The 23,461-nt window shown below is 40.1% G+C and overlaps 1 protein-coding gene across 1 annotated transcript in view; it reads right to left on the bottom strand.

Annotated features, from left to right (window-relative positions):
- LOC115883850 overlaps positions 1–21,550 on the bottom strand; it is a 39,675-nt gene extending 18,125 nt beyond the window's left edge. The window contains exons 1-2 of the mRNA XM_030902259.1: positions 21,296–21,550; positions 13,177–13,338 (exon numbers count right to left, since the gene is read on the bottom strand). Of these exons, the coding sequence (XP_030758119.1) occupies positions 13,177–13,338; positions 21,296–21,516 (383 nt within the window). The 5' untranslated portion in view covers positions 21,517–21,550. The remainder of the gene's footprint in view (positions 1–13,176; positions 13,339–21,295) is intronic.
- Positions 21,551–23,461: the final 1,911 nt, after the last annotated feature.

Raw genomic sequence — 23,461 nt, 5'->3', positions numbered from 1 at the left:
ATCACTGATTCTGTCGACTGAAAGCAGAACTACGGTACAGTATTCTTTATCCGCTGCGCTGTAAACGAATCAGCGCGCAACGGCGCAGAGCTAAACTAAATGTCAGACACCTTGACGGTAGCGTCAGCTTTTACTTTTTGCCACGAAATTGCCTATAAGGTTGAGCACTTCCTTATTTTTTCAATCAACGTTAGAACTCTGTCAGACTCATGGTCACCATTTCTGTTATTAAAAATAGGATCACCGATTAAGAATTGAGATTATTCTTACCTTTGCACTCGTGAGCATCCTGAGCATTAGCCCTTCCCCAAGGAGCGTCGTTGTAAAAGGTAAACACTCTCCACAGTCTGGTCCTGCGGTGTTGTGCTCGCAGCGACACACCCTGCTGAGAGTACGGTTGGGACCGGTACTAGCTACGCATTCGGTAGCGTGTCCGTTGCACCGGCAACGGGCACCTACGGATAAGTCACCGATGGCGTAGAAGTACGATCTGAGTACCTGTGGATCGCCGAATACTTCATCTCCGAAGGTGTTGATGCGATCAGGGTGATCATGATTTCCGCTGCTGTAAACCCATTCCTGAAAAAAGTCAAGAAAATTAATTCAAAACTTTAATTTGAAGAATGTCTTACACAAAAAATTTAGACAGTTTTTTCATTATAATGTTTCATTACTTATTGTTGTTTGGTTCTAGTGATTATCGTACTTTTGGCTCACCCTCTGGGTTATTTGACTCGCAGCCATTAAGCTAAGTACTGCTGATATAGTTATCGGACAGTATTCTATTTGGACTATGAAACTATGAACCCTTCCCGGACACAAACGGTACATTGTGAGACAGGAAATTGTAGAGGAAACAAGCCCTATAACATAGGATACAACATTTTAATGAACAGTGCTTTCCATAAAATCAATAAAATGAAAATATACGAAGTAATATATATCTACTGATTTCTTTTCGAAAATCGACAACTATGAAATTATGAACCCTTCCCGGACACAAACGGTACATTGCGAGACAGGAAATTGTAGAGAGAAACAAGCCCTGTAACATAGGATACAACATTTTAATGAAGAAGTGCCTTCCATAAAAATCAATAAAATGAAAAATATACGAAATAATATACATGTACAGATTTCTTTCGAAAATCGACAAATATGAAACTATGAACCCTTCCCGACACAAACGGTACATTGTGAGACAGAAATTGTACAGAGAGGAAACAAGCCTGTAACATAGGATACAACATTTTAATGAACAGTGCTTTCCATAAAATCAATAAAATGAAAACTATACGAAATAATATACATGTACTGATTTCTTTCGAAAATCGACAACTATGAAACTATGAACCCTCCCCAGACACAAACGGTATATTGTGAGACAGGAAATTGTAGAGAGAAACAAGCCCTGTAACATAGGATACAACATTTTAATGAACAGTGCTGTCCATAAAATCAATAAAATGAAAAATATACGAAATAATATACATGTACTGATTTCTTTGGAAAATCGACAAATATGAAACTATGAACCCTTCCCGGACACAAACGGTACATTGTGAGACAGGAAATTGTAGAGAGAAACAAGCCCTGTAACATAGGATACAACATTTGAATGAACAGTGCTTTCCATAAAATCAATAAAATGAAAAATATACGAAATAATATACATGTACTGATTTCTTTGAAAAATCGACAAATATGAAACTATGAACCCTTCCCGGACACAAACGGTACATTGCGACACAGAAAATTGTAGAGAGAAACAAGCCCTATAACATAGGATACAACATTTTAATGAGCAGTGCTTTCCATAATAAAAAAAAATTCCCATATGTTGCATACTTAGTGGACCACACTGTATGTATATTATCTACAGAAAAAAAAAACAAACAGAATAGCCAAACAAAGCGTTAATTTTAAAAGATATTCTATATTAGTTCTTTAGAACTTACAAAGCATTTCGTGTAAAACAAATAAAAAAAATTGTACTAAGTAAAAATATTTTAGTCCACTATGTAAGCGTTCTCGTGCCTGCACCAACTAACCGCCAGCTCTATCATAAATTTCAGCGCTTTCGAAACACCCGAACGCATTTCCCGCGTTTTTCCAGCAGACAGAGTTTATTTTTCCAATTTTCACCTTCCACTTGCACCGAGAACATCTCACCTGTTCACCTTTATAAAATTTTCCACCATGTCTGACCACCACCGAAAATTCACCCTACCTAGCCGGCCGTCACTCATTCATCTCAGACCTTTCATCACTCAAAATTTCAAGAAAATGGACGAAGAAGACAACCAGTTTGTCGTGGACGACGTTATTAAGAATGTGCCGGATGGCATCTATCGGTGATAGTATTGCGATTGAGTGCTTTTTAAAAAAATATTTTAGACAAATTAGAATTTTTTTAGAGAAGATGTCATCTTGTTAGGTCGTCGCGAATTTTATCGTTAAGGCAATGTTTGCCGGGATGGCATCTATCGGTGATAGTATGGCGATTGAGTGCTTTTTAATAAATTTTTGTAGACAAATTATATTTTTTTTTAGAGAAGATGTCATCTTGTTAGGTCGTCGCGAATTTTATCGTTAAGGCAGTGTTTGCCGGGATGGCATCTATTGGTGATAGTATTGCGATTGAGTGTTTTTAATAAATTTTTGTAGACAAATTATAATTTTTTTAGAGAAGATGTCATCTTGTTAGGTCGTCGCGAATTTTATCGTTAAGGCAGTGTTTGTCGGGATGGCATCTATTGGTGATAGTATTGCGATTGAGTGTTTTTAATAAATTTTTGTAGACAAATTATAATTTTTTTAGAGAAGATGTCATCTTGTTAGGTCGTCGCGAATTTTATCGTTAAGGCAATGTTTGCCGGGATGGCATCTATCGGTGATAGTATTGCGATTGAATGCTTTTTAATAAATTTTTGTAGACAAATTATATTTTTTTTAGAGAAGATGTCATCTTGTTAGGTCGTCGCAAATTTTATCGTTAAGGCAATGTTTGCCGTGATGGCATCTATCCGTGATAGTATTGCGATTGAGTGCTTTTTAAAAAAAATTTTTAGACAAATTAGAATTTTTTTAGAGAAGATGTCATCTTGTTAGGTCGTCGCGAATTTTATCGTTAAGGCAATGTTTGCCGGGATGGCATCTATCGGTGATAGTATTGCGATTGAGTGCTTTTTAGAATTTTTTTCGAGAAATTAGAATTTTTTTAGAAGAGATGTCATCTTGTTAGGTCGTCGCGAATTTTATCGTTAAGGCAATGTTTGCCGGGATGGCATCTATCGGTGATAGTATTGCGATTGAGTGCTTTTTAGAATTTTTTAGAGAAGATGTCATCTTGTTAGGCCTGGGATAGCATCTAGAGTACGATATTATTGCGTTTCGCGATTTTAAGCGGCTCTAGCAAAGTTATTAGTGAAGATGCTATCTTGTTAGGTCGGTAGAATTTGATAGGGACTACAGTATGGCGGCATAGCCTGCTGGGATAGCATCTAGAGTACGATATTATTACGTTTCGCGATTTTAAGCGGCTCTAGCAAAGTTATTAGTGAAGATGCTATCTTGTTAGGTCGGTACAATTTGATAGGGACTACAGTATCGCGGCATAGCCTGCTGGGATAGCATCTAGAGTACGATATTATTACGTTTCGCGATTTTAAGCGGCTCTAGCAAAGTTATTAGTGAAGATGCTATCTTGTTAGGTCGGTACAATTTGATAGGGACCACAGTATGGCGGCATAGCCTGCTGGGATAGCATCTAGAATACGATATTATTACGCGTTGCGATTTTAAGCTTCTGTAGCAAAGTTATTAGTGAAGATGCTATCTTGTTAGGTCGGTACAATTTGATAGGGACTACAGTATGGCGGCATAGCCTGCTGGGATAGCATCTAGAGTACGATATTATTACGTTTCGCTATTTTAAGCGGCTCTAGCAAAGTTATTAGTGAAGATGCTATCTTGTTAGGTCGGTACAATTTGATAGGGACTACAGTATGGCGGCATAGCCTGCTGGGATAGCATCTAGAGTACGATATTATTACGCGTTGCGATTTTAAGCTTCTGTAGCAAAGTTATTAGTGAAGATGCTATCTTGTTAGGTCGGTACAATTTGATAGGGACTACAGTATGGCGGCATAGCCTGCTGGGATAGCATCTAGAGTACGATATTATTACGCGTCGCGATTTTAAGCGGCTGTAGCAAAGTTATTAGTGAAGATGCTATCTTGTTAGGTCGGTACAATTTGATAGGGACTACAGTATGGCGGCATAGCCTGCTGGGATAGCATCTAGAGTACGATATTATTACGCGTCGCGATTTTAAGCGGCTCAGCAAGTTATTAGTGAAGATGCTATCTTGTTAGGTCGGTACAATTTGATAGAGTACAGTATGGCGGCATAGCCTGCTGGGATAGCATCAAGAGTACGATATTATTACGCGTTGCGATTTTAAGCTTCTGTAGCAAAGTTATTAGTGAAGATGCTATCTGGTTAGGTCGGTACAATTTGATAGGGACTACAGTATGGCGGCATAGCCTGCTGGGATAGCATCTAGAGTACGATATTGTTACGCGTTGCGATTTTAAGCTTCTGTAGCAAAGTTATTAGTGAAGATGCTATCTTGTTAGGTCGGTACAATTTGATAGGTACTACAGTATTGCGGCATAGCCTGCTGGGATAGCATCTAGAGTACGATATTATTACGCGTCGCGATTTTAAGCGGCTGTAGCAAAGTTATTAGTAAAGATGCTATCTTGTTAGGTCGGTACAATTTGATAGGGACTACAGTATGGCGGCATAGCCTGCTGGGATAGCATCTAGAGTACGATATTATTACGCGTTGCGATTTTAAGCGGCTGTAGCAAAGTTATTAGTGAAGATGCTATCTTGTTAGGTCGGTACAATTTGATAGCGACTACAGTATGGCGGCATAGCCTGCTGGAATAGAATCTAGAGTACGATATTATTACGCGTCGCGATTTTAAGCGGCTGTAGCAAAGTTATTAGTAAAGATGCTATCTTGTTAGGTCGGTACAATTTGATAGGGAGTACAGTATGGCGGCATAGCCTGCTGGGATAGCATCTAGAGTGCGATATTATTAAGCGTCGCGATTTTAAGCGGCTGTAGCAAAGTTATTAGTGAAGATGCTATCTTGTTAGGTCGGTACAATTTGATAGGGAGTACAGTATGGCGGCATAGCCTGCTGGGATAGCATCTAGAGTACGATATTATTACGCGTTGCGATTTTAAGCGGCTGTAGCAAAGTTATTAGTGAAGATGCTATCTTGTTAGGTCGGTACAATTTGATAGGGACTACAGTATGGCGGCATAGCCTGCTGGGATAGCATCTAGAGTACGATATTACATACGCGTCGCGATTTTAAAGCGGCTGTTAGTGCAGAAGTTATTAGTGAAGATGCTATCTTGTTAGGTCGGTACAATTTGATAGGGACTACAGTATGGCGGCATAGCCTGCTGGGATAGCATCTAGAGTACGATATTATTACGCGTCGCGATTTTTAAGCGGCTGCAAAAAGTTATTAGTGAAGATGCTATCTTGTTAGGTCGGTACAATTTGATAGGGACTACAGTATGGCGGCATAGCCTGCTGGGATAGCATCTAGAGTACGATATTATTACGCGTTGCGATTTTAAGTTTCTGTAGCAAAGTTATTAGTGAAGATGCTATCTTGTTAGGTCGGTACAATTTCATAGGGACTACAGTTGTGGCGGCATAGCCTGCTGGGATAGCATCTAGAGAGTAAAGATAGTTATTACGTTTCGCGATTTTAAGCGGCTCTAGCAAAGTTATTAGTGAAGATGCTATCTTGTTAGGTCGGTACAATTTGATAGGGACTACAGTATGGCGGCATAGCCTGCTGGGATAGCATCTAGAGTAAGATAGTATTACGTTTCGCGATTTTAAGCGGCTCTAGCAAAGTTATTAGTGAAGATGCTATCTTGTTAGGTCGGTACAATTTCATAGGGACTACAGTATGGCGGCATAGCCTGCTGGGATAGCATCTAGAGTAAGATAGTATTACGTTTCGCGATTTTAAGCGGCTCTAGCAAAGTTATTAGTGAAGATGCTATCTTGTTAGGTCGGTACAATTTGATAGGGATTACAGTATGGCGGCATAGCCTGCTGGGATAGCATCTAGAATACGATATTCTTACGCGTTGCGATTTTAAGCTTCTGTAACAAAGTTATTAGTGAAGACGCTATCTTGTTAGGTCGGTACAATTTGATAGGGACTACAGTATGGCGGCATAGCCTGCTGGGATAGCATCTAGGATACGATATTATTACGCGTTGCGATTTTAAGTTTCTGTAGCAAAGTTATTAGTCAATATGCTATCTTGTTAGCCTGTCGGGATGGCATCTACCAATCAATCTGGAAACGCGTCATTTTCACTATCACACTGACTTTCACTAACACACTCTTGGAGTTTCACAATGGATACAATTGGATGAAGATGGCGCATTACCGATGTGGATTTTTTTACCGAATTGATGTGTCAGTTTAAGAAGATGAATTGTACTAAAAAGATATATTTCTGGTAAGCTTTTATTCTTGGAAATATTTCCTTTGTAATGCCTGTCTCGTAACGATAGGTCCAAGAACATGCAATCAGACCGGCATTAGCAAGAACGTGCTATGTGATTTTGCTGTGGTATTCGGCAATCGTGGTCTATAGCATCGTCGTACGTCCTCGTACCGCGTTCGTGTGACATCGCGTAGCCCATCAAGGTGTGGATACCACGCAGGAAAAGTGGCGAAGAGGGGCTATCCACGTCGATCGAGATTAGTGTTTCGTAGGCTAGCTGCAGGCGGTCGTGGCCTATAGCATCGTCGTGCGTCGTCGTACCGCGTTCGTGTGACATCGCGTAGCCCATCAAAGTGTGGATACCACGCAGGAAAAGTGGCGAAGAGGGCTATCCACGTCGATCGAGATTAGTGTGCCGTAGGCTAGCTGCAGGCGGTCGTGGCCTCTAGCATCGTCGTGCGTCGTCGTACCGCGTTCGTGTGACATCGCGTAGCCCATCAAAGTGTGGATACCACGCAGGAAAAGTGGTGAAGTGGGGCTCTCCACGTCGATCGAGATTAGTGTTTCGTAGGCTAGCTGCCGGCGGTCGTGGCCCTATAGCATCGTCGTGCGTCGTCGTACCGCGTTCGTTCGTGACATCGCGTAGCCATCAAAGTGTGGATACCACGCAGGCAGAAAAAGTGGCGAGGGGCTATCCACGTCGATCGAGATTAGTGTGCCGTGGAGGCTAGCTGCAGGCGACCGGAGTCTGCAGCATCGTTGTGCGTCGTCGTTCCGCTATTTTTCTCTTTTTTTTCAGATTCGTGCCCTATTGTGCGAGATATCGGTCATTACAGATGACTACCTGGATTCACTGTCAATATCACGGATCCACTGTATTCATCATTAGAACACAAAATTATCCTCTTGTTAGCTTTTGTAAGAAAGTTATTCTATTTGTACCAATAATTTGCTAATGGTATATTTGGTGTCATTTTAGGAATTCGCCATCCTTGCTGTATGAAGATACCGATCAGTCGATTTGCGTTGGTCCCCCATCGTGTCGCAGTCACCAGTGAGGTTGCAGTTCATCGTCTAGATGCCTGTGTGTTGCTGTCCATCATGTTGCAGTCTTTCTGCAGCATCGTCGTGCGCCGTCAGTCCGTGTTCGTGTGACAGCACGTAGCCCATCAAAGTGTGGATACCACGCAGGAAAATTGGCGAAGAGGGGCTATCCACGTCGATCGAGATTAGTGTTTCGTAGGCTAGCTGCAGGCGGTCGTGGCCTCTAGCATCGTCGTGCGTCGTCGTACCGCGTTCGTGTGACATCGCGTAGCCCATCAAAGTGTGGATACCACGCAGGAAAAGTGGTGAAGTGGGGCTCTCCACGTCGATCGAGATTAGTGTTTCGTAGGCTAGCTGCCGGCGGTCGTGGCCTATAGCATCGTCGTGCGTCGTCGTACCGCGTTCGTGTGACATCGCGTAGCCCATCAAAGTGTGGATACCACGCAGGAAGAAGTGGCGAAGAGGGGCTATCCACGTCGATCAGATTAGTGTGCCGTAGGCTAGCTGCAGGCGACCGGAGTCTGCAGCGTCGTTGTCGTCGTCGTTCCGCTATTTTTCTTTTTTTTTCAGATTCATGCCCTATTGTGCGAGATATCGGTCATTACAGATGACTACCTGGATTCACTGTCAATATCACGGATCCACTGTATTCATCATTAGAACACAAAATTATCCTCTTGTTAGCTTTTGTAAGAAAGTTATTCTATTTGTACCAATAATTTGCTAATGGTATATTTGTTTTCAGTTTAGGAATTCGCCATTTTTCTTGCTGTATGAAGATACCGATCAGTCGAGTTGCCTTGGTCCCCCATCGTGTCGCAGTCACCAGTGAGGTTGCAGTTCATCGTCTAGATGCCTGTGTGTTGCTGTCCATCGTGTTGCAGTCTTTCTGCAGCATCGTCGTGCGCCGTCAGTCCGTGTTCGTGTGACAGCACGTAGCCCATCAAAGTGTGGATACCACGCAGGAAAAGTGGTGAAGTGGGGCTCTCCACGTCGATCGAGATTAGTGTTTCGTAGGCTAGCTGCCGGCGGTCGTGGCCTATAGCATTGTCGTGCGTCGTCGTACCGCGTTCGTGTGACATCGCGTAGCCCATCAAAGTGTGGATACCACGCAGGAAAAGTGGTGAAGTGGGGCTCTCCACGTCGATCGAGATTAGTGTTTCGTAGGCTAGCTGCCGGCGGTCGTGGCCTATAGCATCGTCGTGCGTCGTCGTACCGCGTTCGTGTGACATCGCGTAGCCCATCAAAGTGTGGATACCACGCAGGAAAAGTGGCGAAGAGGGCTATCCACGTCGATCGAGATTAGTGTGCCGTAGGCTAGCTGCAGGCGATCGGAGTCTGCAGCATCGTTGTGCGTCGTCGTTCCGCTATTTTTCTCTTTTTTTTCAGATTCATGCCCTATTGTGCGAGATATCGGTCATTACAGATGACTACCTGGATTCACTGTCAATATCACGGATCCACTGTATTCATCATTAGAACACAAAATTATCCTCTTGTTAGCTTTTGTAAGAAAGTTATTCTATTTGTACCAATAATTTGCTAATGGTATATTTGGTGTCATTTTAGGAATTCGCCATCCTTGCTGTATGAAGATACCGATCAGTCGAGTTGCCTTGGTCCCCCATCGTGTCGCAGTCACCAGTGAGGTTGCAGTTCATCGTCTAGATGCCTGTGTGTTGCTGTCCATCATGTTGCAGTCTTTCTGCAGCATCGTCGTGCGCCGTCAGTCCGTGTTCGTGTGACAGCACGTAGCCCATCAAAGTGTGGATACCACGCAGGAAAAGTGGCGAAGAGGGCTATCCACGTCGATCGAGATTAGTGTTCCGTAGGCTAGCTGCAGGCGGTCGTGGCCTATAGCATCGTCGTGCGTCGTCGTACCGCGTTCCGTATCTTGACATCGCGTAGCCCATCAAAGTGTGGATACCACGCAGGAAAAGTGGCGAAGAGGGCTATCCACGTCGATCGAGATTAGTGTGCCGTAGGCTGGCTGCAGGCGATCGGAGTCTGCAGCATCGTTGTGCGTCGTCGTTCCGCTATTTTCTCTTTTTTCAGATTCATGCCCTATTGTGCGAGATATCGGTCATTACAGATGACTACCTGGATTCACTGTCAATATCACGGATCCACTGTATTCATCATTAGAACACAAAATTATCCTCTTGTTGTTGCTTTTTGTAAGAAAGTTATTCTATTTGTACCAATAATTTGCTAATGGTATATTTGGTGTCATTTAGGAATTCGCCATCCTTGCTGTATGAAGATACCGATCAGTCGAGTTGCCTTGGTCCCCCATCGTGTCGCAGTCACCAGTGAGGTTGCAGTTCATCGTCTAGATGCCTGTGTGATGCTGTCCATCATGTTGCAGTCTTTCTGCAGCATCGTCGTGCGCCGTCAGTCCGTGTTCGTGTGACAGCACGTAGCCCATCAAAGTGTGGATACCACGCAGGAAAAGTGGCGAAGAGGGCTATCCACGTCGATCGAGATTAGTGTTCCGTAGGCTAGCTGCAGGCGGTCGTGGCCTATAGCATCGTCGTGCGTCGTCGTTCCGCGTTCGTGTGACATCGCGTAGCCCATCAAAGTGTGGATACCACGCAGGAAAAGTGGCGAAGAGTGCTATCCACGTCGATCGAGATTAGTGTTCCGTAGGCTAGCTGCAGACGGTCGTGGCCTATAGCATCGTCGTGCGTCGTGTATGATGCAAGATGTCGGTCATTACAGGTGACTACCTGGATTCACTGTCAATACCACGGATCCACTGAATTCATCATCAGAACACACAACTATCCTTTTGTCAGCTTTGGAAGGGAAGTTATTCTATTATTTGTACCAAGAATTTGCTAATGGTATATTTGTTTTCATTTTAGGAATTCGCCATTTTCCTTGCTGTTTGAAGATACCGATCAGTCGAGTTGCCTTGGTCCCCCATCGTGTCGCAGTCACCAGTGAGGTTGCAGTTCATGGTCTAGACGCTTGTGTGTTGCCTTCCAATATGTTGCTGTGTGTTGCCGTCCATCAGGTTACAGTCTTTCTGCAGCATCGTCGTGCGTTGTCTTTCCGCTATTTTTTTTCAGATTCATACCCTATGATGCAAGATGCCAGTCATTACAGATGACCACCTGGATTCACTGTCAATACCATGGATCCACTGAATTCATCATCAGAACACACAACTATCCTTTTGTTAGCTTTTGAAGGGAAGTTATTCTATTATTTGTACCAATAATTTGCTAATGGTATATTTGTTTTCAGTTTAGGAATTCGCCATTTTTCTTGCTGTTTGAAGATACCGATCAGTCGAGTTGCCTTGGTCCCCCATCGTGTCGCAGTCACCAGTGAGGTTGCAGTTCATGGTCTAGACGCCTGTGTGTTGCCGTCCAATATGTTGCTGTATGTTGCCGTCCATCAGGTTACTCATGCCCTATGATGCAAGATGTCGATCATTACATATGACCACCTGGATTCACTGTCAATACCATGGATCCACTGAATTCATCATCAGAACACACAGCTATCCTTTTGTTAGCTTTTGAAGGGAAGTTATTCTATTATTTGTACCAATAATTTGCTAATGGTATATTTGTTTTCATTTTAGAAATTCGCCATTTTCCTTGCTGTTTGAAGATACCGATCAGTCGAGTTGCCTTGGTCCCCCATCGTGTCGCAGTCACCAGTGAGGTTGCAGTTCATGGTCTAGACGCCTGTGTGTTGCCGTTCAATTGTTGCTATCCATCATGTTGCAGTCTTCCAGTTACCAACTTTTCATACCAACGAATTTTGTTCCATTTTAAAAGGTTAGTAACATTTTTTTTAAATGAAAATATATACAGGGTGAGTATCTTAAATAAATGCACAGTGAGTCTTAAGTCCAAAAAAGTTATTTTACTTCGAAAACATATTTAAAACAATAAATTTTTGTTTAAATTTTTAGACCCATGTATTTTTTCCTAAGACTCCCTATATATATTTAGTTTTCTCGTAGAACTTTCCGCACAGACCTGTACATTTTTTAACTAATTATAAATAGAATCCGATACTATTTTTTGCGCTTATGTTGATATGAAATTTCGTTCTTAAAAATTAATTAATAATATCTTTAATTTGATCAAAATAGTTTTTGAGATTTTGAGCATACCAAGACTAATATTGAATAAAATTTTATTTAGAATTCAACACAATTATTCGGAGAAGCCATCACGCATTCATCGTTGGATTTCAAGCCATTTAAAAAAATATTGATATAGTCTTTCCTGTGAAAAAATACACGATTCCGGCAGAACCTATATTAAAATAATAACCAACTATCACCAATATCGTGTATTATTTCACTGGAATAACTATATCTATAGTTCCGAATTATCCATCCTAAATAAATTGTAAATTAACTGGATATGTAAAATATTTCTTTGTAAATAGGTAGTTTAGTTCTGTGTAAAATATATTTCAAAGGAATTGACATAAAACAACAAAATTCTTTTGCCATTTTTTATTTGGTGTTTTTCTTTTGCCAAAAACCATCAAAGGTTTATGTTCCTATCAAGTATATTGAAACATTTATCAATATTTGTAAATTTAGTGGACGATTTTTTTTTAATATATGATTGTTAATATGATGAAACTAATTATTGTAAGAGAAGAATTAGATTGATATTTGCTTTGATACAAAATTGTTTAATTTCATATACCATACAGTTTATAATAAATAGTTAGGTTTTTTGTTTAAAATATTTGTTTTATTTTATTCAACCCCCTTTTCACCATTTATGATCTATAATTTTCATTTACGGGGTGTGCCAAAAAGTTTATCAGAAAAGGGAAATTTTATTTGAGTGATTGAAACAAAGTTTATCAAGAATTTCTGCAGATAGGAATAAAAATAGTTTTTATATCTCAAAAAAATTTTTTTTTGTTGTTGAGTAAGTGCTGAAAAAATGCTGCATGATTTTTTTTCAAAAGCTCCAAATTATAAAAAAGTCCCATTTTGTGGCCAACTGTATTTTGGCACATCCTGTATACAGGGTCATCTAATACAGTGGTCCCAGTTATAAAAAAGCAAGCACAAAATTACAGCGACTAATTGACACCGTTTTTTTTTCGAAAGAGTGGAATTTTCATAGATTTACGAGGCATTTCAGGTACGTATAATTTTACCCTACAGGTGCAGTATACAGTATGTCCCCAGATTGTTTTTACTAGAGGATTTTTTTCTTGACATTTTAAGAAAAATGCATTCTTCATTAAAATTTTTGCTTGTTGCAAAATGTCCCGTTCTAGAACAAGCAAATTTTTTTATGAAGAATGTATTTTTCTCAAAATATTAATAAATAATAAAAAAGACAATCCAGGGACATACTGTAGATTTATTTTAAAAAACAACGACAAAAATCATAATTTTTATATTAGCCATTTTTAAAATGTTGATGTAGGCCATGCAAAACTTCGTTAGTCTTTCTTCGATGTCTGTGGTTATTTGTATTGTTTATACGTTTTATTTGTTTATTTTTCAGTTTCTTGTAGGTTTTTGAGTGGTTTGGTAAGTAAAACAATATCAATTATTCAAAACTACTCACCAAACGTTCAAAATGCTCGTCCTACACCGATATTTCCTGTTGAGGTTGTCTGCTTGCGGTGCCAAGTTCCATATTTGTGCTGGTCCTCCGAAAACCGACGCCAAAATATGTCCTTTGTGGTCGGATCTTTGTGAATTCAGTTCACGCATCCGATTGTTCACGCTGAAGAGAATGATATAACATGTAAGTTTAACATATATTTTTTAAATTTTATAAAATAGTTTAATTTTTATTCTGCAGTATGACCCAGGATTGTCTTTACAAGAAGACAAACTTTTTTATTACTAATATTGTTGCGAGCCGGTGTGGACTCGACCTAACCTCACAATATGGCCCGCCCTCGGATGACCTTAACATCGCATAGACACCGCAATGACTCATTCGTTCGAGAAGAATCGAGACCCACTAGAATGGACGCGTACATACGAGAACATTCGAAAACCTTCTCTATGCGCCTAACGATCTTTGGACTATTCTAGATTTCTTTTACCTGTCGGTATAAAAGCCGGCGGCAGTGGCCTAGAGAGGGTAGTTATAAATATACAGTTGACGCGCTAAAATTCAAAATAAATTCTTAGTTATAAATCGTTTGTAAATAGTTCTATAAGTCTTTTATCGTTATTATTTTTGTTCATTAGTGTTAAATAAATAGTGTTTAAATAAATTGTGACTTTCTATCTACACGGAACCGACGAAAAACGTAACAATTGGTGTCAAGTGTGGCGTGTGTGATAGACTAGTAAAATAAAAAGACAGACAATGGCTCCGAAAAAATTGTTGAAAGACTTGAAAGTGTCGGAATTAAAAAGCGTTCTGGAAGAGAGGGAATGCGAAACAGATGGAAAGAAAAGCATTTTGCAAGCTAGACTAAGAGACGTTTTGGTGGAGGAAGGTGAGGATCCTGACACATTTTGCTTTGAGTTGGAAGGTGACCTTGACTCGTGCCTACAAAAATTAGACGACAACTTGAACAATTTGAATAGTAAAATAATTGACTTGGAATTTAATTTAGAGAGAAAATCAGTGATAAAATTATGGAAAATTCCCAGGATTTAATCAATACATTAGAAGATAAGATCATCGAAAATTCTAAAGATATACAGGCCAGCTTTAATAATAAAATAGTAATTTTGGAAGAAAGTTTTAACAATAAAATAACAGAGATTGAGGAAGATGTAAATAGAAAAATCGAAATTTTAAAACAAGAAATAGCAAAGGCAAATTCACCAAAATGTCAAGAAACATCGGAGGCACCGAAACTAGTCGAAAATAAGTATATCTCAAAGTCAGTTATTAAGCCTCCACAGTTTGACGGAAAAACCGCTTGGGCCAATTATTTTTGCCAGTTTGAGGCCGCTGCGAGAGCGAACGGATGGACAATCGCTGAAAAGGCTACCGCTTTGACTGTCGCACTGCGAGATGCGACTGATATCCTGCAGACATTGTCACCATCGGAACAGGGAGATTATCAGCAACTGGTACGACATTTAGAAATGAGGTACGGCCAAGCTCATTTGGAACATGTCTATCATTCCCAGCTAAAAAATCGCATTCAAAAGTCAAATGAGTCTCTGCAGGAGTTTGAAGCCGACGTAGCCCGCCTCGTTCGCCTTGCGTACCCTGCTACGCCAGAGAATGTTATGGAGCGGTTGGCAGTACAGGCATTCTCCGACGGCTTACGTGATAACGAGACAAGACAAGCACTTCTCCTAGCCCACCCAACGCACTTGGTGGATGCTTTAGCACGTGCCCTAGAATTTGAGGCCGCGAAACAAAGTTCTCGGTCTCTAGTGAGAGTACGGGCGGTCAACCAATGTTCCGACGAATCCGTGGAAAGCATTGTGCGGAAAGTCATGGAGGAGTACATGGGCAAGAAAGGACCGACTTGTTGCTGGAATTGCGGCCAGGCAGGACACGTAAGAAGTCACTGTAAAGAAAAGGACGTGGACACGGTTTCGCCAAGTGTCGAATCAAAGGGACACATATCGAGCAGTACCCAACAGGTTCCAACGAAAACTGCTCAAGTCGCATCACTACAACACAAGTTCAACAGCATTTTTGTGGATGGTTTCGTGGATGGAGAGTTACGAACCATGCTTTTGGATACAGGTGCGACCAAAACGATCATCAGGCCGGATATCCTTAAAACATCAAAAGGATTAAAACAACACAATGGCGACTACGTACAGCTACAGGAAGCTCCGCTCTCATCCATGGAGAGGTAGATCTTAATTTTGTTATCGGAAGCACCTGTTTTAATCATCGAGTGTTAGTAGCAGACATCGAAGATGAACTTATTCTCGGAATGGACATCATGACCACTAGAGGTTTTGAGCTAAACCTCAAACAAGGAATTTTGAAAATAAATGAAGAAGAAGTGGTTCTGCATCGAAAATGTGAGGAGACGCTTCGCGTGGTGGTAGCAGAAGATGTTTCGATCCCTGAGCGCTGTGAGATATTTTTGGATGGTTGCCTAGAAGGTAAAATGAATAATGGGAGTATTATTCTGTTGGAGCCAAGGAACCATGACAGCGAAATAGGACGAGGGATCGCTGTTGGAAAAGCCCTGCTACGAGCGAAGAAAACTGTACCGGTGAGAGTAATGAACACGAATTATTATTCTGTATCCTTGAAGAAGGGAACCCTCTTAGGGTACTGTTGTTCGGTCTCCTCAGTCATTCGAAGCGTGGAAGCCTCCAAAGTTTCGACTTCAAAAATTCCGGACAAAATGGTGAAGGAGTTAGTAAACGTTAAAGGATTATCTCCCGAAAATAGTAGAAAATTGAAACCTAATAATCAAGTATCAAGACGTGTTTGATAAAGGAGAAGCAGGAGATAGAGGTCGTACCAATTTAGTACAACATAAAATTGACACCGGAGATGCACGACCAATCAAACAAAATCCGAGAAGACTTCCGCTCCAAACGTGAAGAAGCTGACAAAATCCTTCGAGAAATGAAAGAAGAGGGTGTCATCGAACCATCTAACAGCCCGTGGACATCGCCGGTAGTACTAGTAAAGAAGAAAGACGGTACCACCAGGTTCTGTGTTGATTATCGGCAGCTCAATAATGTTACAAGAAGGATAGCTATCCCCTGCCGAGGATAGACGATACTCTAGACACATTGGCGGGGTCAACGATATTCTCTACGTTAGATCTGAAGAGTGGATATTGGCAAGTCGACATGGCGCCGAAAGACAGAGAGAAGACAGCGTTCTCGGTGGGCTCCGGACTGTGGCAATTTACCGTCATGCCTTTTGGATTGTGCAACGCGCCAGCTACCTTTGAGAGACTAATGGAGTCTGTGTTAAAGGGACTATCCTGGACTACCTGTTTAGTGTACCTGGATGACATCATAGTGGTTGGGAAATCCTTTGACGATCATCTGAAGAATTTGGAAGAAGTTTTCAAGCGACTAGGGAGCTCTGGTTTGAAACTTAGCCCCAAGAAATGTCATCTGTGTCAAGAAAAGGTACACTACTTGGGCCATGTAGTCTCCTCCCAAGGAGTTGCGGTAGATCCACAGAAGACCAAGACAGTGGAAGAGTGGCCGATACCTAAAGATAAACATGAACTACGAAGCTTTTGGGACTATGCACATATTATCGCCGCTATGTACAGGGTTTTGCCACCATCGCAAAACCATTGACCAGACTTACCGAAGGCGAGAGGCGTTTCTCTTGGGACTCAGATTCTGACGAGGCATTCCGAAAATTGAAGAAGGCCCTGACTAGTGCGCCCATACTTAGCTACCCTCTTGGCAACGGAAACTTTATATTGGATACCGACGCTAGCAATGTTGCGTTAGGCGCTGTTCTGTCTCAGATCCAGGATGGTCAAGAAAAAGTAATTGGTTATTTTAGTAAGACCTTGTCAAAACCGGAAAGGAACTACTGTGTAACCAGACGAGAATTACTAGCAGTAGTTAAAGCAGTGGAACACTTCTACAAGTATCTCTATGGAAGAAAGTTCTTGTTAAGAACAGACCATGCTGCTTTGAAATGGCTGTTGCAATTTAAGAATCCTGAAGGGCAGGTAGCTAGATGGATTGAACGATTACAAGAATTTGACTTCGACACAGAACATCGAGCTGGGGCAATCCATCGAAATGCCGACGCACTTTCCAGAAGACCTTGCGCTAAGGACTGTAAGCATTGTTCCCGAGCAGAAGAGAAAGAAGTGAAACTCCTAAGAACAACTGTGGTTAATGATAGTTGGCAACCCGAAGATCTTGCAAATGACCAAACCAGTGACCCAGAATTAGGTTTAGTAATTAACTGGAAAAACACAGGCCAAAGACCAACGTGGGAAGAAGTTTGCAGATATTCGCCGAACGTAAAGTCGTACTGGGCCCAGTGGAATTCCTTGGTAATAGATAACGGACTACTTCGCCGTGTGATCGAGAGACCGGGGGACAAGAGAGAGAGAAGGCAGATCGTCATTCCAAAGAAGAGGGTCCCAGAAGTCTTGGAGGAAGTTCACAATGGAACCAGCGGAGGACATCTTGGTGTTACCAAGACACTTGGCAAGCTGCGTGAACGGTTCTACTGGGTGAACTGCAAAGAAGATGTGAGGGCCTGGTGTAAGAAATGTGACATTTGCGCAGCCATTAATGGGCCACAAAAGCGTGGTAAAGCCCCTATGCGCCAGTACAATGTTGGTAGTCCCTTCGAACGAATAGCGATCGACGTGGCTGGTCCTTTCCCGGAGACGAACGATGGCAACAAATACATTGTGGTAGTAATGGATTACTTCAGCAAATGGGTCGAGGCCTACGCGTTGCCAAATCAAGAAGCGTCCACGATTGCTGATGCCCTTGTTAAAGAATGGATCTGCAGGTTTGGTGTTCCCATGGAGCTTCATTCAGATCAGGGAAGAAACTTTGAGTCCAATCTGTTCCAAGGCGTCTGTGAAGTCCTGAACATCCGCAAGACCAGGACGACTGCTCTACATCCACAATCCGATGGGATGGTTGAACGCATGAACAGAACTATCAACCGTTATCTGGCCAAAGTAGTCTCTGACCACCAAAGAGACTGGGACAAATTTCTTCACCTGTTCCTGTTGGCCTACCGTTCATCCGTCCAAGAATCTACAGGGCAAACTCCAGCCAGCATCGTTATGGGACGGGAAGTGCGCCTACCCTGTGATCTGAAATTTGGTTGCCGACCGGGAGAAGAAGTCGCCGGAGAAGATTATGTCCACACACTACGTCAAAGGATGGACGACATTCATCAGAGAGTCCGCCTAAATATTCAAAGTGCTAGTGACCGAATGAAGGAACACTACGACATTCAAGCTGAGCATGGAGGATACCAACCAGGGAAGTTGGTGTGGCTATATAACCCGCAGAGACGTCGTGGGTTATCTCCGAAGCTACAATCCTCGTGGGAAGGGCCATACGAAGTCATGGATAGAATTAATGACGTCGTATACCGTATCAGAAAATTGCCAAAAGGAAAACCGAGGGTAGTCCATTTCAACCGTTTGAGCCCCTACCAAGGCGAAATAGAAGATCGTGCTGGGACCGTGAGAACCTGCAGCTTTGATCCCCCTGATTCGGAGATGTCCTTTGACGATTTCATGGCCCGATACAACAGCAGTGAGAAGGCTCGCTATGGTGTAACCAAAGAAGATCAACGAGACCTCTTTTCCGTGCCTCCTGATTATTCGCTCGCTCATTGTGTGGCTCGAGATTTGCGGATGTCCAGAGGAATCGCTGCGACGTTCAATGAGAAGTTTGGGCGTGTCGGAGAACTACGCCGACAGGATCCAGAGGTTGGAAGCGTCTTGAGGCTAACCGACAATGCACATGGTCAAGCAAGGCACATCTTCTACCTGGTCACCAAGGAATGGTCCCCGAGTAAGCCGACTTATCTCAATCTATGGAAGACCCTGATTGAACTGAGAGAAGCCCTGCTAAACAACAACATTGCACGATTAGCCATTCCGAAGCTGGCGTGTGGACTCGATGGTTTGAGTTGGCGTACAATCCGGAACATGATTGAAGTCTTGTTCAGATTTACGGGAATCGAGATCCTCGTTTGCTGCTACAACCCAAAGCTGAGATCGGGAGAGAAAACTGTAGACTGCTATTTCTACCAGACTTCGCAATGTACCAGGGGCCAGCTTTGCAAATACCTTCATTCACCGTATACATCTCGGGACGAGTATGTGCCTAAGAAGGGGGCAGTGTTGCGAGCCGGTGTGGACTCGACCTAACCTCACAATATGGCCCGCCCTCGGGTGACCTTAACATCGCATAGACACCGCAATGACTCATTCGTTCGAGAAGAATCGAGACCCACTAGAATGGACGCGTACATACGAGAACATTCGAAAACCTTCTCTATGCGCCTAACGATCTTTGGACTATTCTAGATTTCTTTTACCTGTCGGTATAAAAGCCGGCGGCAGTGGCCTAGAGAGGGTAGTTATAAATATACAGTTGACGCGCTAAAATTCAAAATAAATTCTTAGTTATAAATCGTTTGTAAATAGTTCTATAAGTCTTTTATCGTTATTATTTTTGTTCATTAGTGTTAAATAAATAGTGTTTAAATAAATTGTGACTTTCTATCTACACGGAACCGACGAAAAACGTAACAATATTTTGAGAAAAATGCATTCTTTATAAGAGTTTTTTTTAAAGACAATCCGTGGACGTACTGTATATTATTACTTATTTATTTTAATATTAATTACTTTCTTTTTAAGTTTTTAACATTTTTTTTTTCTCGGAATATTTCAAAACCAAAATAAAATTTTACAATATCCTAATTAAAAAAAAATGTGTGCTCTATGTACACATATTTGGAGTAAAACCTCTTACTATACAGGGTGGTCCGTACTGGATTCCGGAAACTTTGGCAGCATATTCTGCTGATAAAAATAAGTAAATAAAGTTCGTATAAATGTATGTTCTAAAATGCTGAGTTTCGGAGATACAGGGTGTAGAGGTTTCATTTTTATTTCGATTTTTTCCAAATAATTTATGGAATAACGTCAAAATTTGGATGAAAATTGGTGTCTGGGAGTTTTTTGACATGAGAAATTTGATTTTGATGTCAATATGACTCCTATTTGTAGGGGGCACCACCTACATATTATGTTTTAACCTTTGGTTTTAACTGTTTTGGAGAGTAATAACTTTTCGTCCGTAAGTGTATAAAACTACTAAGTGAAAAAATATATAATTCCGTGATTTTTTACGTAAAAAATGTCTCTTGATAAAAAAGCTACGTGCAACTGTTCTCAAAATATTTAGAAAGGAAATAGTCAATACATATGTCATTATTGACTAAAAAATTTTATTTTTTTAAATTATAAATTTTTCTTCGAAAAAATGATGATACGAGTTGTACAGTTTCTGTTGAACTTTTGGCACACAAACATTTCAAATTTATGATTTCAGTCTAATAATTATTTAGTTAACATGTTTAATTTATGCCAATGATGACAGGTATTGATAATTTCGATTCCAAATATCTCGAAAACCATTATTCGGTAGCGGTTTTTACCAAGAGACCCTTTTTCCGTAAAAAACGTCGTAAATGTATACTTTTTTACCTCACTAGTTTCATACAGGTACGGATGAAAAGTTATTACTCTTCAAACTAGTTAAAAAATATGTAGATGGTGCCCTCTACAGGCAGGAGTCATATTGACATCAAAATCAAATTTCTCATGTCAAAAAACTCCCAGACACCAATTTTCATCCAAATATTGATGATACTTCAGAAATTATTTGGAAAAAATCCAAATATAAAAAATAAAACTTCAACACCCTGTATCTCCGAAACTAGGCATTTTAGGACATACATTTACACGAACTTTTTTACTTATTTTTACCTGTAGAATATGCTGCCAAAGTTTCCGGAATACAGTTCGGACCACCCGGTATAGCAGCTATTAATTTGAAGGATATGTTTGAGAAAGTGTATTTTGAAATGTTGAAAAAGTAATAAATTAAAAATTAATAAATAATTTCACACACTTACACAAAATTTGTATTAAAATGACTGTATTGTATAGTAATTATGTATAGTCTATGCCAAAAATAATATAGATTTTTTTAGAAACACTGGGTCACCCTGTAAGTCGCTTGTTAATACATACTTTTTCCCGTTTCCAAAATTCGTTCTAGTAGTGCTCTTGGCATGCAAAGTAGCGTCCACCGAAAAAGTAACTTCACTGTTTCTTCCATTAGCACACTTATGCACACCTGTATTAACAACTGCACTATTTCTACCCAAATTGTACGTGTGTTGGGCCGAATTGACACATTTTATTTGGAAAAAAACGTAACTAATCGTTAGAAGAGCTAAGATTTTCGACATGTTTGTGAGATTAATTTAAATAAAGCTCTGCCTGTGATCGTTGTTGGCTTTTATAATTATAATTTAAGGCATATGAATAATTTGGATTTACCAATGTTGTTTCAGGGTATTCTCAACGCGTTGACATTTCTTTGAATGTTTTCTCACTGGGTAAACCACATAAAAATTGTCCAATACTTATTTAAATTATTGTTATCTCAATGTAAAATTATTAATTTAACATATTATTATTATATTTTGATGATTTAATTATATTTACTTCCTCTAAAGTTACATTTTTGATATGTTTGGCTTTTAAAAAATAAGGTTCGTGTAAAAATAGATCAAAATAGAGAACTGGTAATACATAAAAATGTTTAGTAATGTTTACTATAATTTACTGAGTGTTTTATACAGTATGTCACAAATCTTTTTTATTCCTTTTTTGATTTTGGGAAAAATGCATTCTTTATTAAAATTTTTGCTTGTTCTAAAATGGTTAATCCCGTTTTACTTTTCGAAATTTCCATACCGTTTTAGAGAAAATTAAAAAAAAACATGAAAATATGTTTGAATTTTCTAAAAATAAGTCCTATAAATCAAAAGGCCGTTTCCATGGTAATATAATTTTGTTTTCATTTTTTGCTGTTTTAAAATGTTAAAGAAGCACAAAATTTGTTTAGTTCAATGCTACGAAAAGGGTAATAATAGTAATAAATAATATTGCCACAGAAGCGCCTGTTGATTTTTTAGAACTTTTAGAACAAGCAAAAAATTTTATGAAGAATTTAGTTTTCTGAAAATGTCAATAAAGAAGTGTTTTCTTTTGTAAAGAACATTTCGGGACATACTGTATACATGCTATGCAGTTTCTTCTGTAAGATATTAATGATTATACCGCATGATCATCTTGGAAATGACGGTCGATGACATTCCCCATACAATTTTACATATAAAATGACAGCGATCTTCATTTCATAGCCATCGCTGACGCCGTTTTTATTCAATCATATTGTACTATGCAAATATCTTCTTTTTTTTTCAAACGTCAAAAAAGTATTAATTTTTGCGACGTCATTGACAATATAAAAAAGTCATTTTAACGCCTAGGCATGACCTAGGCATAAAGGTACGAAAATATATTATTAAACTGACATATAAAGTGTCAAATTCAACGAGCGTAACCATAGTTTCTCGATATATAATTACATACGAGGTATGACTTTTAAATCTTCTTATATTATTTGGAACGTTTGAAATTGTTTAAATAATTATTTGTGACGCTTGAAAAAAAATACCATGTTCTATTCCGAGTAAAAATGACTGTTTGCGCCTCGGCTGTATGTCGGTGTCAAAGCTACAGCCTCGCCACAAAAAGTGTCATTTTTACTCCTAATAAAACGAAATATACCATTTCATCCGAAATTACCGAAAACTTCAATTAATATTTATGTCCCATTTTAAAATAATCAATTTTCATCTATAAGTTTTTTGGAAGACACTCCATTTACTTCAACTCTATTTTTGTCCCTTTTGACGCCATTTTGAAATAACGTCGCTCTATAAGAGACCCTAAATTTCCTCGTTAATACTGATGACCCTCGAAAAAAAACGTCCAGACTGGGTAAAAGCATCGACCAATATTGGAAACCTCGATGCCCTTCTGCTCTCCTGTTCCTACCGATATCGTCCTATAAATTCGTTCGACGTGCCTTCAGCGCAATATATAATCAATCGATAAATTGGATTTATTCTCTGCTCTTCAATAAGTGCAGATATTTTCAGGGCTGGTAGATATCGATAAAAGAAACATATTTTCTCTTTAGAGTTTTTCAAATAAGTCGAAAATAACCAAGTTATTTTATTTTGAATATTAAAAATATAGATTTTTTGAGATCCAGTGTTTCTGTTTTCCATTCGTCCTAAATTTTATCTAGTATCTGTCGTGTTACCATATTATGAAGAT

Source organism: Sitophilus oryzae, unplaced genomic scaffold (assembly GCF_002938485.1).
Source record: "Sitophilus oryzae breed Bouriz unplaced genomic scaffold, Soryzae_2.0 scaffold_2006_pilon_pilon, whole genome shotgun sequence".
Lineage (NCBI taxonomy): Eukaryota > Metazoa > Arthropoda > Insecta > Coleoptera > Curculionidae > Sitophilus > Sitophilus oryzae.
This window is presented reverse-complemented; position numbering and strand designations above follow the sequence as displayed.